Below are 15,913 nucleotides of genomic sequence, written 5' to 3'. Positions count from 1 at the left end.
ACTTCTTTGCAAAACCATCAATTTGATATTTTTGTTTTTTAACAACTTTAACCTCAATTGAATTGGTTCATTTGTATTAATATTGTGATGATAATGCCAAAATCATGAAATATTAACCATGTCATTGTCATTTTAAATTTCTTTCATGCAAAATATGGTCACATTGCTACAAAAAAATTTCATAAGCGTATGGTATTTTAAATATAATAAAATATAAAAACTTTTAAATTATGAATGGTGTCATTTTTGTCAAACACCTCAATTCAGCTTCAAATTAATTTGTTTCAAACCTCACTCAAATTCGCAGTCTACAATAATGGGGCCTAGTGACTTTGAGCTAATTTGTCCAATTTAAATATTGTTACGAGATGGGCAATTGACTTGAATGAGTATGTTTGTGATAGTCTCAGGTTAAGCCATCCAGAGATAGAGTCAACAATGAATATACTGAGGACTTTTTTTTGTTGCTTAAGAAGTAAAAAAAAAAAAAATTATGTTTTTATCTTTCCCAAGATAAAAGTAATAATGTTCCACAAGAGTATATGAATCTCTTTGGAAAAGAAAATGTTGCTAATGATGGTACTAATGATGATAGTGACAGTGATGAGGCTGATGGGGAAGATAAGGAGGTGTTTAAAAGTGGAGAAGATACTAGCAATATGTTATAGTGAATCATATTTTAAGGTTTGTCGGAAAGGTAATAAAGCTGAGGAAGACTCTTGCCAACCTATTAAGGGATTAGGGAATTGTACTAAGAGTATAAGACTATAAACGATTTTGTCATCAAAGGTTACAAGTCAAAGATCTTACCTTTACCAAATGATGTTGATGTGATATGTGGTGAACCCCGTCAAGGCATAGGTGGTTTTTAATCAATTTAGGAATAAAGACAATCCATTGGAAGACAAGAAAAATAAACAATATTTTTTTACCCAAAAAAAAAAAAAAAAAGATTTACTTCAATATCTGAAGCCAAGATTATATTTTAATAGAAAATGTGGTTAACATTATTTAAGTTTGCAAATGGTTTTCTTGAACATTACGCATTGGGTTGTCTCATTGGCATGAACTATCAAAGCCTAGATGGGGATGATGGTGGCAGGTGCATACGGGCTTCCTCAATTTCACATGCATGTTTTCTTATGAGGCATAGTCTACTGAGAATTTGCCTCAATTCCTAGTTCACACTCGTGATGTTGTTGCAAAGGAGGTTATTTCGATGGAGTTTGAGATGAACACAATTGCTTATTATGAAGGCCACAATCTTAAATTGGAAGAAAAGCTTTTGCTTAAATATGCAATTTTCGACCTTCCTGATGTTGAGAATGATGAACACTGGGATGAAATACCTTATAATAAAACTCCCCAAACAGAGTTCCAAATGCTTATTAGATATGGCAAAGACAAATTGTTAGGTCCTCCAAAGAAAAAACAATTAGACGGTGTCCTCTATGATCATCGTCCACTTGAATTGAACAATGATGACTCCGAGCATGTTTGTGAGATCCCAAAAAACAGGAGCAAACTTTAGAGAACTGCCTAGTGTTTGTGGCCATCCTTATAATAAATTTGGATCCATATTTGCCTGGTGTTTGTGTCCATCCTGATAATAAAGTTGAATGGGATCCAAATGTATCAAGGGTTTACTTACCTTTGCATTTTTACCGTTTTGTTATGATAGCATTTGTTGGGGAGATAACACCCTGGTGAGCGACCAACTAAATAGTTAATATAACATATAGAGATATGATTTGACTCAAAAGACTTAAACCTATGAGTTTGGGATCAACTATATTACATTAACCACTCACTCTTGTCATTTTTTATTTGATGTGAGACTTCACTCATATATGTATTCCCAACAATCTCCCCTCACGCACATCTATCGAAACCTACCCGCACATTCTTGTCCATTGGAATCACACACTTCATCATGATCTAGCAACATTAGCAATACTCCCCACCGTGGAAGGGACCCTAAACGCCACCTTCACCACACACCATCCTTAGTTGGACCTATTAGGCCCTTTAGGCTTGCTTTGTCATTGCTAGGATAGAGACCCCAAAAACCTTGCCATCTTTGCCACACAACACCATGAGCTTTTATACTACTTGTTGGGGAGATAACACCTTGAAGAGCTACCAACTTAGCAATTACTATAATATATAGAGACACCACTTAACTTAAAATACTTAACTCTATGAGTTTGGGTCCAACTATGTTATATTAACTACTCATCATTGTCATTTTTATTCAACATGAGACTTTACTCACACGTGTATTCTCAACACCTTCTCAACACCTTTGCAAGTTTATAGTAGGATGAGGCTCTGCCAACAGTTGTTACACGAGCATAGCCTCACAACCAGATGACCTTACATCCTATACAAAGAGTTCTAACAATACATGAGAATGCCAAACTTGGGTTTCCAGATTATTACAAGCTCGGTGGTCCTGTAAAAGAGAGACACATTCAGGTTGGGAATGTCATTGCAGTTCCTGTAGCTCGAGCATTGGGCTATGCATTAAGTTCAACATGTCAAGGTTCTTTTTTTGAGAAACGCATGTCAAGGTTCTAGTGGTATTAATGAACCCTTGTTTAGACTGCCTCCAAAATTTTCTAACATTTCAAGAGTGTGTTCTTTTGCAGCAGCTGAGGATGATGCTTGATTCTTTCTTATGTAGTCATGAAATCCATTACCATCACACCTATGTTGAAAAGAACAAGGTACCCAAGCTCTCAGTAGATGTCCCCACATGACACAAATCGATTTACATTTACACACAAACATTGACATGCCCATCATAAGAAAACCCACTCATGGACCCACACTTAAATCAAATTTCCACATTAAACCCATATTCCCCATGGCACCACTACGAGTTATAAGAAGTTGGCCCCACTCAAACTTCCAAATCATCAACCCAACCCAAATTCGAGAACTTCCAGTTGCCACCAATCACGACTTAAAAGTCCACAAGCAGCGCCACTACACGAGAGAGGTGAGAAAAAAGAACCCAAAAAAAAAAAAAAAGATTATCTTGATATTCGCATTATATGAATATCATACTTTAAAACGTTTTTTTAATTGAAAATGAATAATGTGATTTAAATTCCATTCATGACAACCATCGAAAATAAGACAGAATAAGCAGTTTCACAATTTATGGAACCTTTGGAATTGGGAGTAAATTTTCAAATTAAAAATTCTAATGATTAGTTTGAAATCAACCCAAAGTTTGACAGGTGTTTTTACATTTTTCTCTTCTTTCTATAGGTAAATTATTTGCTAAAGGGTTTTAAATCTATAACTCCACTCTCCACTGTTTTATTAAAAAGAGAGGAGGTTTCGGTTAAATCTCATTGACCTCTTGCTTGAATTTTTCAAAGAAAAGAATAAAAAATGGCTACTTGGACACAGCTTCTAAATCAAAAAGAATAAATAAAGAACTGTGATTCTGGTGACCCTAACTACAACAAATGAAATGGCAATTAGGCCTTTTTGGATGTTATGCTGAAATAAGACCCACATAGGCAGCCAGTAAAGCCAACATGGATGATATAACATATGCGCCTGCAACAATGATCGGTTCTTTAATCCCACATAATTCAAAGTGATGATGAAGCGGTGCCATTTGGAACACGCGGCGCCCAAATCCCCACAAAAGTCTGGTTGTCTTGAAGTATAATACCTAAAACATAATGTAGTCAGCCTTCGGACAAGAAAACTACACTTTCTGAAGAACACAGTTGTCATAATTCATTTATAAACTATGCAGGAATTCTTTTTCTTCATTCAGACCTATCGCATGTAGGCAATAGAATTGGCAAGGGGAACAGCAATGAAAGGGATAATTTTTTTTTCAAACATCAGAAATTGCTTGAATAAGGCAATGTACCTATGTATTCACACCAATCTCAACTCAAGTAAACCTTCATCCCAAACAATTGGGGTAGGCTATACAAATCCTTTTCCCATCTAATAGCACCCCAATACATGAATTCTTTTTCTCCCAGGCTTATCTAAAGTGACCATGTAGGCCATAGAATTGGCATGGAGAACAGTGATGAAAGGATTTTTTGTTTTGTTTTTAAAAGTCATCAAATTAGCAATACTTGCTTGAATGTGGTAATTCTGATTATTCATATAGTGTTTTGTAGCTGAAATAGATGAGAAAAGGACCACCAACAAAACATACCTGTATAATAACTGATGATGCTTCCATAACAAATATTCCAGATGAAATAAATAATGGAAAGAACATTCCAGTACAAGCAGCCATTGCAGCCAATGCTCCACCCAGTGCCAAGGATCCGGTATCACCCATAAATACAGATGCTCTGTACCGGTTGTGCAAAAGAAAACCAACACAGGCTCCTGCCATCGATGCCCCAAATATAGCAAGCTCTGATTTGGGATGAAAAATTATAGTTAGCATTGTTGAAGAAGTATCAGAAGAGGCTAGGTTTACAATTATACTTCTTTACCCAGCATATTATGAAATTCAAACTTCCAACAAAGAAACATGTAAGATCATCACAATATTCTCAACCAGCCACTTGCAATGATGCTATAGTAATATGATGGATTTGGAACTGTTATGCAAGATGCAGATCCTTGGTGGAAGTGCAATGATAAAGGTGTAACCAAATTGCAATATAGGTATTAGTCTCCCGCATAACCATAAGAGATGCAAGTAAAGTAACATGATTGAGCATACAAGTCACAATCTGCAAGTCATAAAATATGAATTATTAAGACATCTTTGCAGAATGATGAAGTGTTTGATAGTTTCAAAAGGTTATCCAAACAATATAAATACATCGACAAGAAGACAAGCAATAAGAAGTTACATCAGTTTAACAGCATCAGAAGCTGTTCTTGGTCATGGAATATGACAATATTTGCTTTCCGCAGAAACAACAGCTCCATCATGCCCAAGATAAATGCATTGTAGTTTGACTAGATTTACATTTTTTTTAGCATTATTTTATCTGCAATACCTTGTTTTTAAAACATATATTAGATAATGGCACAAACAAAAGCAACTTCAAGGTCAGCTATGGATCATCAATAAACTAGTTAGGGTCGGTCACTATAGATAATGGCACAAGACATGAATAAAATTATTGAAATGTTGCTTATTTTAAAGCGTATGATCCCTTCAATATATTCAGCTAACTAAACAAGATCCATACTAACCAGAACATATTGGAAGCACTGCGATTGACATTCCTATAAAAGCCAATGCAGCAGCCCCTCCAGCCAGCCCATCAAGACCATCTGTTAGGTTAACCCCATTCCCCATGGAAACAAAACAAAATGAAGTCAACAATAGATACCATCTTCCCAGGCACACAAGTCCTATTGGTGCAGGTAGAGGAAGTAGCATTTTCCTGCAATACAGAAAAACGAAAGATGGACATAAAAAAATGAACCATTTATGCAAAGCAGTACTGCATAGATTCTCGTGTAGTAAAGAAGTGTTTGAGCGATAAATTCCCCATTAGACACATATCCTACCACTAACTAATTAAAACAAGATTATAGATGTATGGCATCAATTCAACCCACAATCTCTAGGGTTAACTAGATCAAACTTTGACTTCATGGCAAGTTTAGATTTCTAAACGGTGAATTCGAAAGGAATTAGGAGAGATTTCCAATATATGCATTCAGAAAATTTTCCAGAGGAACCTCAACCTTAGGTTAATGATTTGCAACTACTTGGACAATGTACACGTAACAGTACAATGAATAAATGACAGATAGCAAACACAAAATCAAACTTATGTCCACTAGTTCACCTATAACGGCTGACATTTTTTGAACTTATGAAGAATCCAGCAATATTTTAAATTGTAAACTGCTCCAAGAAGAAAATAGTTAAGAGAAAATTTTGTTTTTGCTTCCTTTGCCAAGAAATTCATGTAGCATTATCTTGTTTTTCATTATGAGAATAGATATGTGAGTTACCATCAGAAAAATGTTGATCAGATTAGTTACAAGAAGCTATACATGCTGTAGGGCGACGATATACTTGTGCTATCCAACCAAAATGAAAACCAGGTCCCAACGGCTACCTGTACAGTATCAAACTTACATTACTCGAAGTTTGTTAGGAATCCACCACTGATTCAAATAGCAATAAGCATATTAAATCCAAGAAGAAATCAATCAGCGAAAAAATCTTTACCTCCAGCGCAATTTTTCCCCATGCTGATAAACCACTATTATCATTCTTGACAAGGCTTAAGATATCATCTAGCAACCCAATTGCAGCAAATGCTAGAGTTACTGCAGCTGCTCCAAACACTTCGGTAGAAGAAAAACCAGCAACGAATCTAGCAACAGTTACACCGATAGGAACAAAAAACAATCCACCCATTGTGGGAGTTCTCTTTTTTAAGGAGTGCCTAGCGGGCCCTTCTTTTCTGATTATTTGATGAATCTTGAGCCTATACAGTAATGGGACACAAACATAGCCTGCACAAGACACTAAAGCGGCTGATATAAGAAACGGGCGGGTCAAGTAAAATGCTTCTAAAGGTAACCTGACAATCCTCCATGCACACCAATCCACAAATAAAAGCAGCACGATCAAGAAGCTTATAAGTCCAGCATTGATTAAAACCCCCAATTTAATCCTGCAATTATAGCACACAAAAAGACAGAGATTTCAAACTAGAGAAACCACGATTACTTCTCGTTAATACAATAATAAAAAAACTCAACAACCAAAAACGATGACTACTCAAATATTAACCAAGAGCATAGCCATTAATATGATGAGCGTGGATAGGTACAGCGGCGAACTTGCCTGTGTTTCCTGCGTCTTCTCCCAAGAATTGCGAACCGGTTAGCAGTAGCTGCAAAGGCCTCATCAGTTTTTACAGTAACACTAGGCATTTCATCGTCATGTAATGGACCTAGCAAGATTTCTGTATCGCTATCTTCGCCTTCACTGGATGAAAGCATGTACCCAGACATCCCATCATTGTCATTCCAATCATGAAGCGACGGTATATCAAATGAATCCTATATAACAAAACGATCATCCAAGTTTAATCTCCATAATCACCAATAACAACAACAACAAGAATGCACTGATTTATGAATTTGAAAGGAAAATTATCAGAACAGTATATTGAATTTGTAATTGAAAATTCCGCCAAAGCTAAAACAAAATCAATAATGATGTAAAATATTGGCATAACAATTAGCCTCTAATTTGACATACATCATCGAAGGCCTTGAATCGAACAAGACTACGCTGTAAACGGCACGCACGACTTCGAAAAATCGGTGCATTTAGCTACACAAATGTAAATAACAAAACAATGAGCCAATTCAAAATTAATCAAATACTAAATCAGGGGGAAAAAAGAGCTATGTTTTACTAATAAAACCAAAAGAAGGAGGAGCTAAAAGAAATTGAGATATACCTTGAGATAATGCGGAAACGAAGAAGAGTCGGATCGAATGCAAGGAGAAAGCGGTTTTGGGAATCGGGAGCGGTGGAGATTCAGAGAATGAGAAAAGGAAGGCATGGTTACGAGGAGGGTGGAGATACAGAGAGAGTGAAAATGAAGAGAGATCTTGGAGTTGAGTTTGGTGAGAGAAGAGAGGCCATTCAAAACTTGTGAGAAAAGAAAGTTGAGTATTTTGAGTTTTTATAACTCCAAGCGAACCGGCTGTACGGCTAGCTGTTTTTATTATTGTGTTTGTGTATTCGTTTGTGAACTGGCGGAGGGAAGAGAAGAGAGAGAGAGAGAAGGTGGTAACCTACTACTACCTTACTACTTCGATTTTCTCGGAAGGAATGGTTTTTAGATCAAAATTTGTAATCACGCGCCATTTTGTAGCGTGCGGGATTTTTTACATTTTGCGTTAGGTCATAGAGGGCTGGTTGTTTGGCATCTGAGATTTTTTTTTTTTTTTTTTTTTAAATTTTTTACTTGAGTGTGACGTTTTTTGAATTTGGATGTCCTTCTTTTTGTTCTTGGAGTTGGGATTTGTTTGCCACTTATCAATCCAATTTTTATTAATGGATGGTATAGTACAAAGAAAAATTTTCTAATCAAATGTTGGTTGGATATATTTCAATAGAGAAAACATTAGGTCAGGCTATGGCGTTAAACAAGTGTTTTACGCCATCCAATAGCCTTCTGCCATGTCACCCATCACTTAAAAACAGAACGATTTCAAAAAAAAAAAAAAAAAATCACGCTGTTTTCCTTTCCTCTTTCTCTAGACTCTTCCTTTCCTCTATATCTTCCTATCTCTCTCTCTTGCTCTCTCTGTGTGCAAGCCATCCATGGCGTCCGATCTGGAAATTAAGGCCAAGGAAGCCTACATCGACGACCACTTCGAGCTCGCAGCCAAGCTCTACTCCCAGGCCATCAAGCAAAACCCTGAAAGCGCTGAGCTCTTCGCTGAACACACCCAAGCCAACATCAAACTCAACTGCTTCACTGGTTTTTTTAGCCTTCCTTTCCTACCCTTTTTGAGTTTTTCTCTTTCTTTTCTCTTTTGGGTATTGAAAAAAATTGTGGGTCTTTATTGATTTGACTGTCTTTTTTTTTTTTTTTTGATTGCTGAGAAAACATGAGGAAAAGAAAATTGAAGATGTGGGTGGAAATAAGTGAAGAATTTTAAGTCTGTTGTGTTTTTTTAGTATTATTATTATTGTTGTTGTTGTTATTGTTGTTGGGTTTTACCCCATCCTCTTGAGTAAAACTAGAAAGAGATGGGGTTTTCTTCTTCTTTTTCTTTTTCATTTTTGATTTTTGGGTTTCTTGGCAACCAAACATACTTTAGAGTGTTTCGTGGTCACGGCAAAGGATACAGAGTGGTGAAGCAGAGGAAAACAGCGAGAGCTTTTTTTTTTTTTTTTTGGAAATCACTTTGTTTCTTGTTCTCTGTTAGGGATTTAAGTGATTGGTGATGTGGCAAAGGGCTATTGGATGGCGTAAAACTAGTGTTTTACGCCACAGCTTGACCTAATTTTTTCTTTCAATAATTTACTTTTGTGATAAAGTAAAAGGAACAACATACAGATCTAAATATAAGCAATAACACAAATAAATGTGATAGGCAAGAACAATAAACAAATATTGAATATATATAAGAAGAAATCTGCAAATAATTAAAAACTCACAGACCAAATGCATGAAGGATGAATGATTCAGATCAAGTCTTGTGTTTGACACAATCTCTTTAAAGCAGATTTCGTCCCTCACACAATCACTATGGTGCCTTGAGACTCATGGATGTCTGCCTCCTAGGATAAAACGATCTACAACACAAAAATGAAACACATAAGATCGTGCTCTGCGAACTACTCAATGTCTCTTTCTCTCTTTGACACAAAATGAAATGCACAAAAATATTCTCACTGGGAGATTTTTTTTTTTTTTCAAAAGTAATTTTTATGAATGAGGGACTATTAAAAATTATAAGTTACTGAATAGACACTCTATTTCAGTAATAACTACTTTGCACAGACTAACTGACTCTATTGTTGGAAAAATAGCATGGAGTGAATAAGAAATTGATATTTTCTATATTTATTTGAAGATGTTATTAAAAGTGGTAAAAATCCTGAGTCCCACATAGAAAAGGAAAGAAATAATATATGAGTTTATATGCTCATGAGTTGAACATTGGGTTGGGCTTTTGGCATATGTGGATTCGGCTACTTGTCCAAACAATAATATTTTATTATTTTGAATTTTGAATCAGTTAGTCTATGCACAACAGTTATTATTGAAACAAAGTAACTGTTCAATAGCGTATAATTTTTCATAATCCCTCATTCATAAAAACTACTTTCATCAACAAAAAAAAAAAAAAAAACTCTCTAAGAGAGAATATTTTTGTGCATATTCATTTTGTGTCAAAGAGAGAGAAAGAGACATTGAGTAGTTCGCAAAGCACGACCTTGTGTGCTTCGTTTTCATGCTGTAAATCATTTTATCTTGGGAGGCAGACGTTTGTGAGTCTCAAAGTACCGCAATGATTGTGTGAGGGGCGAAATCTGCTTTAAGGAGATTGTGTCAAATATAAGACTTGATCTGAATCATCCATCCTTCACGCATTTAGTCTGTGAGTTTTTAATTATTTGCAAATTTCTTCTTATATATATTCAGTATGTGTTTATTGCTTTTGTCTATCACATTTATTTGTGTTATTGCTTGTATTTAGATCTGTATGTATTCCTTTTGCTTAATCACAAAGTAAATTATTGATATATATCCAACAATCTTAAAGCAGATTTATATTTTAATTTATTTTGTGATTCACGGTGAAAGGAATTTTGTGATGGTTGAAAAACACTTAAGGCTACATTTGTTTCAGTTTAAAATATTTTCCGGGTGTAAAATATTTTCTAGTGTTTGGTTGCATTTTAAAAATTATATTAGAAAATAATTTTCAGTGTTTGGTAACATTCTAAAAATGCTATTTTCCTACAAATTTTTCACATTTTCTCAGCCATTTTCTCAACTTCCAAACAAATTTTATATCACAAAATCCACCACTATCCACACAAAACCCACCACCATACAACACAGAAACCACCAAAACGCCACCACCCACACCACCACAACAAAAATAAAAAATAAAAAATAAAAATCAGAGATCAAAGAGAGAAAGCAGATCAACGATGAGATCGACCTAGAGGAGGAGATAGATCGGCGAGTGGCGGATGACAAGATCGACCCAAAGGAGGAGATGATCTGACCCAGAGGAGGACGAGACTGGTCAAGCAGCAGCAAGTTTCATGTGGCGCGATCTTGGCGGGACGATCTCGCCTGTGTGAAGTCGACGGCGCGATCTCGCTGGCGCATCTAGGGTTGGGGCGCGATCTCGCCAGCGTGTTTGGTTGCGCGAAGTCGAAGGCTCTCTACTCTCTCTCTCTCTCTCTCTCTCTCTCTCTCTCTCTCTCTCTCTCTCTCTCTCTCTCTCTCTCTCTCTCTCTCTGCGTCTAAGTCCGGAAATGGTTTGAAGTGAAAATAAAAATGTAAAACAATTTCCGGGTCAAAGCCTTTTTGTTACGGTCAAATGAAATGCTTTTTCGAAAAATTCCATTTTTCATGCACAACCAAACATACGGTGATGTGTAAAATGATTTCCTCAAATGGTTTGAAGCCAAAACAAACGCAGCCTAAATTACAGTTGTATATACGCTGCAGAAAACTTGGAAAAACCTGGGTTGTGTTTACTGCTTTGCATAAATATCCACTTGTTTATATTACAAATTAATTTATGATCTTCAAAGGTTTACGTGTTTGACTGTGCTGGTAATTTTGAGTTTTCAAGGCTATCCATCTTCTTTAATTTTATTATATAATATTAGGATGCTTGTCTTACTTTGAATCATTGTTTGGCTGGGGTTTGGTTTCATTTGTTCAATCACAGTACGTATTGTGCCTACTGTGTCTTAGATATTTTCTAAGTATTTGATAAAGCTGATTTCGTGCTTGACAGTGTTGGTGATTTTGATTATATTATATAATATTAGGCTTATTTTGTCTCTTATGGTTTATTGCTTGGTTGGGTTTTTAGATTCTTTTGTTTAGTATGTTCGCATTGTGCCTACTCTGTTTCTGCAGATTACTTTCTATTTTCATAGTAACGTTTGACCGTAAATATTTATATTTATTTCTTAAACTTGGCTGGTTTTGAGTATTCAATTTGTTTGAATTTTGTTGAACACAGTTGTCAAACAAAATTGTTGTGAATTCTATTATGGCTCAAACCAACATGAACCTTTTTGCAGTGATTTTTGAAGTGAACTTGGTAAGAGGAAATACCAAAAAATGGTGGGTGGACACTGGAGCTACTCACCATGTATGTTCAGAAAAGAAAATGTTTTCTACATATAATCCTGTGGGTAATGGAGAAAAAATTTTCATGGAAAATTCTTCAACCTCTAAGATTGAAGGAATTGGAAAGGTTGTGCTCAAAATAACTACGAGTAGGTTTCTTACTTTGAAAGATATACTGCATGTGCCAGAAATTCAAAAGAATCTTGTATCTGGCTCATTGTTGAGCAAGAATGGTTTCAAGTTGGTTTTTGAGTCTGATAAATTTTCACTCTTTAAGAGTGGAATGTATGTGGGCAAAGGATATTTGAGCAATGGCCTGTTTAAGATTAATGTAATGATTGTTTTTCCTACTATTAATAATAATGAGGGTACATCTTCTGTTTACATGCTTGAGTCATCTAATGTATGGCATGGTAGATTGGGTCATGTTAATTATCATACTTTACATAGACTAATCAATTTAAATTTATTGCCTAAATTTGAAATTAATTTTTATCATAAATGTGAAACTTGTGTGGAAGCTAAGATGACTAGAGCATCTTTTAAATCAATTGAAATAAGCACTGAACCTCTAGATTTAATACATAGTGATGTATGTGACATGAAATCTATACAAACTAGAGGTGGTAAGAAATATTTCATCACTTTCATAGATGATTGCACTAGATACTGCTATGTGTACTTACTAAGGAGCAAGGATGAGGCAATTGAGGCATTTATGCAATATAAGAATGAGATTGAGAATCAACTCAACAAAAAGATTAAGGTTCTAAAGAGTGATAGAGGTGGGGAATATGAATCACCTTTTGGTGAGTTCTGTTTACTGCATGGTATTGTTCATCAAACTACTGCACCCTATTCACCTCAACAAAATGGAGTTGCTGAAAGGAAAAATAGAACCTTAAAAGAAATGATAAATGCAATGTTGATAAGTTCCGATTTACCACAGAACTTGTGGGGGAAGCTATTCTTTCTTCCAATTATATTCTTAATAAATTGCCTAAAAAGAAAACCAATAAGACATCCTATGAATTATGGAAATGTAGAATACCTTCCTATAAATTCTTAAAGGTGTGGGGGTATTTGGCAAAAGTGGTGGTTCCTATTCCTAAAAGGATAAAGATGGGACCAAAAACCGTTGATTGTGTTTTCATCAGTTATGCTCATAACAATACTGCATATCAATTTCTAATTTATAAGTCTGACATTCCTGACCTGCATGTCAATACTATTATTGAATCCAGGAATGCGTCATTCTTTGAGGAGATATTTCCTTACAAATCCACACAAGAATCAAGTCCTCATAAGAGAAACTTTGAGTCTATGTCTAGTACCTCTCATGATCAAGAGTTGATGGAAAAGAGGAATGAGGTTGAACCTAGACATAGTAAGAGGGCTAAAACGTCAAAATCGTTTGGTTTAGATTTTCTAACTTATATGTTAGAAGATGAATCTCAAAGCTTCGAGGAAGCTATTTCTACGTCTGGGGCGCCTTTTTAGAAAGAAGTTGTCAACAGTGAGATTGAATCCATCTTACAAAATCATACATGGGAACTAGTGGATCTTCCATCAGGTTGTAAACCTTTAGAATATAAATGGATATTCAAGAGGAAACTGAAAGCTGATGGATCTACTAACAAGTACAAGGCAAGACTTGTTGTAAAGGGTTACAAACAAAAGGAAGGTGTGGATTATTTTGACACATATTCACCTGTTACAAGAATCACATCCATTCGGATGTTAATAGCTTGCAACGTTGCATAACCTTGAGATACATCAAATGGATGTAAAAACTGCATTCTTGAATGCTGAATTAAATGAGGAAATTTATATGGAACAACTAGAGGGGTTCATTGTTCCTAGTCAAGAAAAGAAAGTGTGCAGACTTGTTATCTCTTTATGGATTAAAGCAATGGCATGAGAAATTTGACAATGCAATGATGTCAAATGGGTTTAGAATCAATGAGTGTGACAAATGTGTGTATATTAAAGATACTACAAATGGCTATGTCATTGTGTGTGTCTATGTTGATGATATGCTCATTATAGGTAGCAATAATGATATCATTAAAGCTACCAAAAGAATGTTGACTAGTGAGTTCGACATGAAAGATTTAGGTGTTGTAGATGTGATACTAGGAATGAAAATTTCTAGAAAATCTGATGGACTTGTCTTATCTCAATCAAATTATGTTAAGAAAGTTCTTGAGTAATTCAAGAAATATGATGACAGTCCAGTGAGAACACCTATAGATGTAAATTTACATCTAACCAAGAATAAAGGGCAAGGCATATCTCAATTGGAGTATTCGAGAATAATAGGCAGTCTTATGTATATAATGAACTATACTAGACCGAACATAGCATATGCTGTTAGCAAGTTGAGTAGATACACTAGTAGTCCAAGGGAAGACCACTAGAAGGCATTAGTTAGGGTTTTAAGGTATTTGAAATACACCCGAAACTATGGGTTGCACTACACTCGATATCCAGTTGTACTAGAAGGGTATAGTGATGCTAATTGGATATCCAACACAAAAGATACTGAATCCACAAGTGGATATGTCTTTACACTTGGTGGTTCAGCTGTATCTTGGAAGCCTTCTAAACAAACATGCATTGCCAGATCCAGAATGGAATTAGAATTTTTCGCATTGGACAAAGCAGGAGAAGAAGCAGAATGGCTTCGTCATTTCCTAGAGGATTTCCAATGTGGATGAAACTTGTGCCTTCTATTTGTATACATTGTGATGCCAAATTAGCTATTGATAGGGCACAGAGTCATATGTACAACGGTAAGCCTCGACATATATGTCAAAGACATAATACCGAGAGGCAGTTGCTCTCCAATGGAATTATTTCCATTGACTTCATAAAGTCGAAAGAGAATATAGTAGATCTGTTAACCAAAGGTTTGAGTAGAGAGCAAGTAAACTGCTCATCGAGGGGAATAGGGTTAAAGCCTATGACCTAAAGTTTCCATGGCAGTAACCCCACTTAGTTGACTGGAGATCCCAAGATCTAGGTTTTCAAAGGGACAACAAAATTGTGGAGACTAGTTTTTATCACTATGGAGATTACATCTCCCACCCATTCCTATGATGAAGTAGTGATGCCTGTAAGCGATGTTCAGGGTAAACTTTGCTTTTTAATGATTCTTATATCTTGGAATTCCAAGTGGGATATAGCAAGATACTCTTAATAAGAATCACCTATATGAGTGTGAAGTGGGCTTTCCATGAGAGTTTTAAGGCTGAATTCTCTAAAGCGCTTCATGAATTTACCAGGATATATTCAGGGTTGAAATGAACACAACTATATGAACGAAATATGTTCGAAAAGGAGCTATGCAAATTCTATTGTCTTGGTATACACAAACGGCTGAACAATTCAAGACATCATGTTCACTGGTTAGCTAGTATATCCAATAGTCTTTCACAAAGGAAAGTTCAAAGCCACAAGCTACTTCTCCCGATACAGTAACTTTTCTTCTACTCTCTCTGTGTCTGCATCATCATTTGCATTGTGTTTATCAATTTCTATTTATGTGGGGGATTGTTGGAAAAATAGCATGGAGTGAATAAGAAATTGATATTTTCTATGTTCACTTGAAGATATTATTAAAAGTGGTAAAAATCCTGAGTCCCACATAGGAAAGGAAAGAGATAATATATGAGTTTATATGCTCATGAGTTGGACATTGGGTTGGGCTTTTGGCATATGTGGACTAGACCTACTTGTCCAAATAATAGTATTTTATTATTTTAATTTTTGAGTCAATTAGTCTGTGCACAACAGTTATTACTGAAACAGAGTGTCTGTTTAGTAACGTATAAATTTTCATAATCCCTCATTCATAAAAACTACTTTTCAAAAAAAAAAAAAAAAAACTCTCTAAGGGAGAATATTTTTGTGCATATTCATTTTATGTCAAAAAGAGAGAAAGAGACATTGAGTAGTTCGCAGAGCACGACCTTGTATGCTTCGTTTTCATGCTGTAAATCATTTTATCCTAGGAGGCAGACGTTTGTGAGTCTCAAAGTACCACAGTGATTGTGTGATGGATGAAATTTGCTTTA

The 15,913-nt window shown here is 35.5% G+C and overlaps 1 protein-coding gene and 1 pseudogene across 2 annotated transcripts; one reads left to right on the top strand and one right to left on the bottom strand.

The window, feature by feature from the left end:
- Positions 1–576: 576 nt before the first annotated feature.
- Positions 577–2,580, top strand: LOC126728463 (DNA (cytosine-5)-methyltransferase 1-like; annotated as a pseudogene).
- Positions 2,581–3,328: 748 nt separating this feature from the next.
- Positions 3,329–7,859, bottom strand: LOC126726498 (phospho-N-acetylmuramoyl-pentapeptide-transferase homolog). 2 transcript variants are annotated; one of them, XM_050431762.1, is made up of 8 exons: positions 7,449–7,859; positions 7,244–7,318; positions 6,824–7,041; positions 6,200–6,650; positions 6,022–6,086; positions 5,206–5,399; positions 4,202–4,410; positions 3,329–3,679 (listed from the first exon to the last, which is right to left on the bottom strand). In XM_050431762.1, exons 1-8 carry the CDS (start codon positions 7,551–7,553, stop codon positions 3,512–3,514), a joined length of 1,485 nt encoding a protein of 494 aa, XP_050287719.1. In that variant the 5' UTR covers positions 7,554–7,859; the 3' UTR covers positions 3,329–3,511. The 2 variants fall into 2 exon arrangements, with proteins under 2 accessions (XP_050287719.1, XP_050287718.1); XM_050431761.1 differs by having other exon boundaries at positions 3,329–3,694; positions 7,449–7,852.
- Positions 7,860–15,913: the final 8,054 nt, after the last annotated feature.

Source organism: Quercus robur, chromosome 5, assembly GCF_932294415.1.
Source record: "Quercus robur chromosome 5, dhQueRobu3.1, whole genome shotgun sequence".
Lineage (NCBI taxonomy): Eukaryota > Viridiplantae > Streptophyta > Magnoliopsida > Fagales > Fagaceae > Quercus > Quercus robur.
This window is presented reverse-complemented; position numbering and strand designations above follow the sequence as displayed.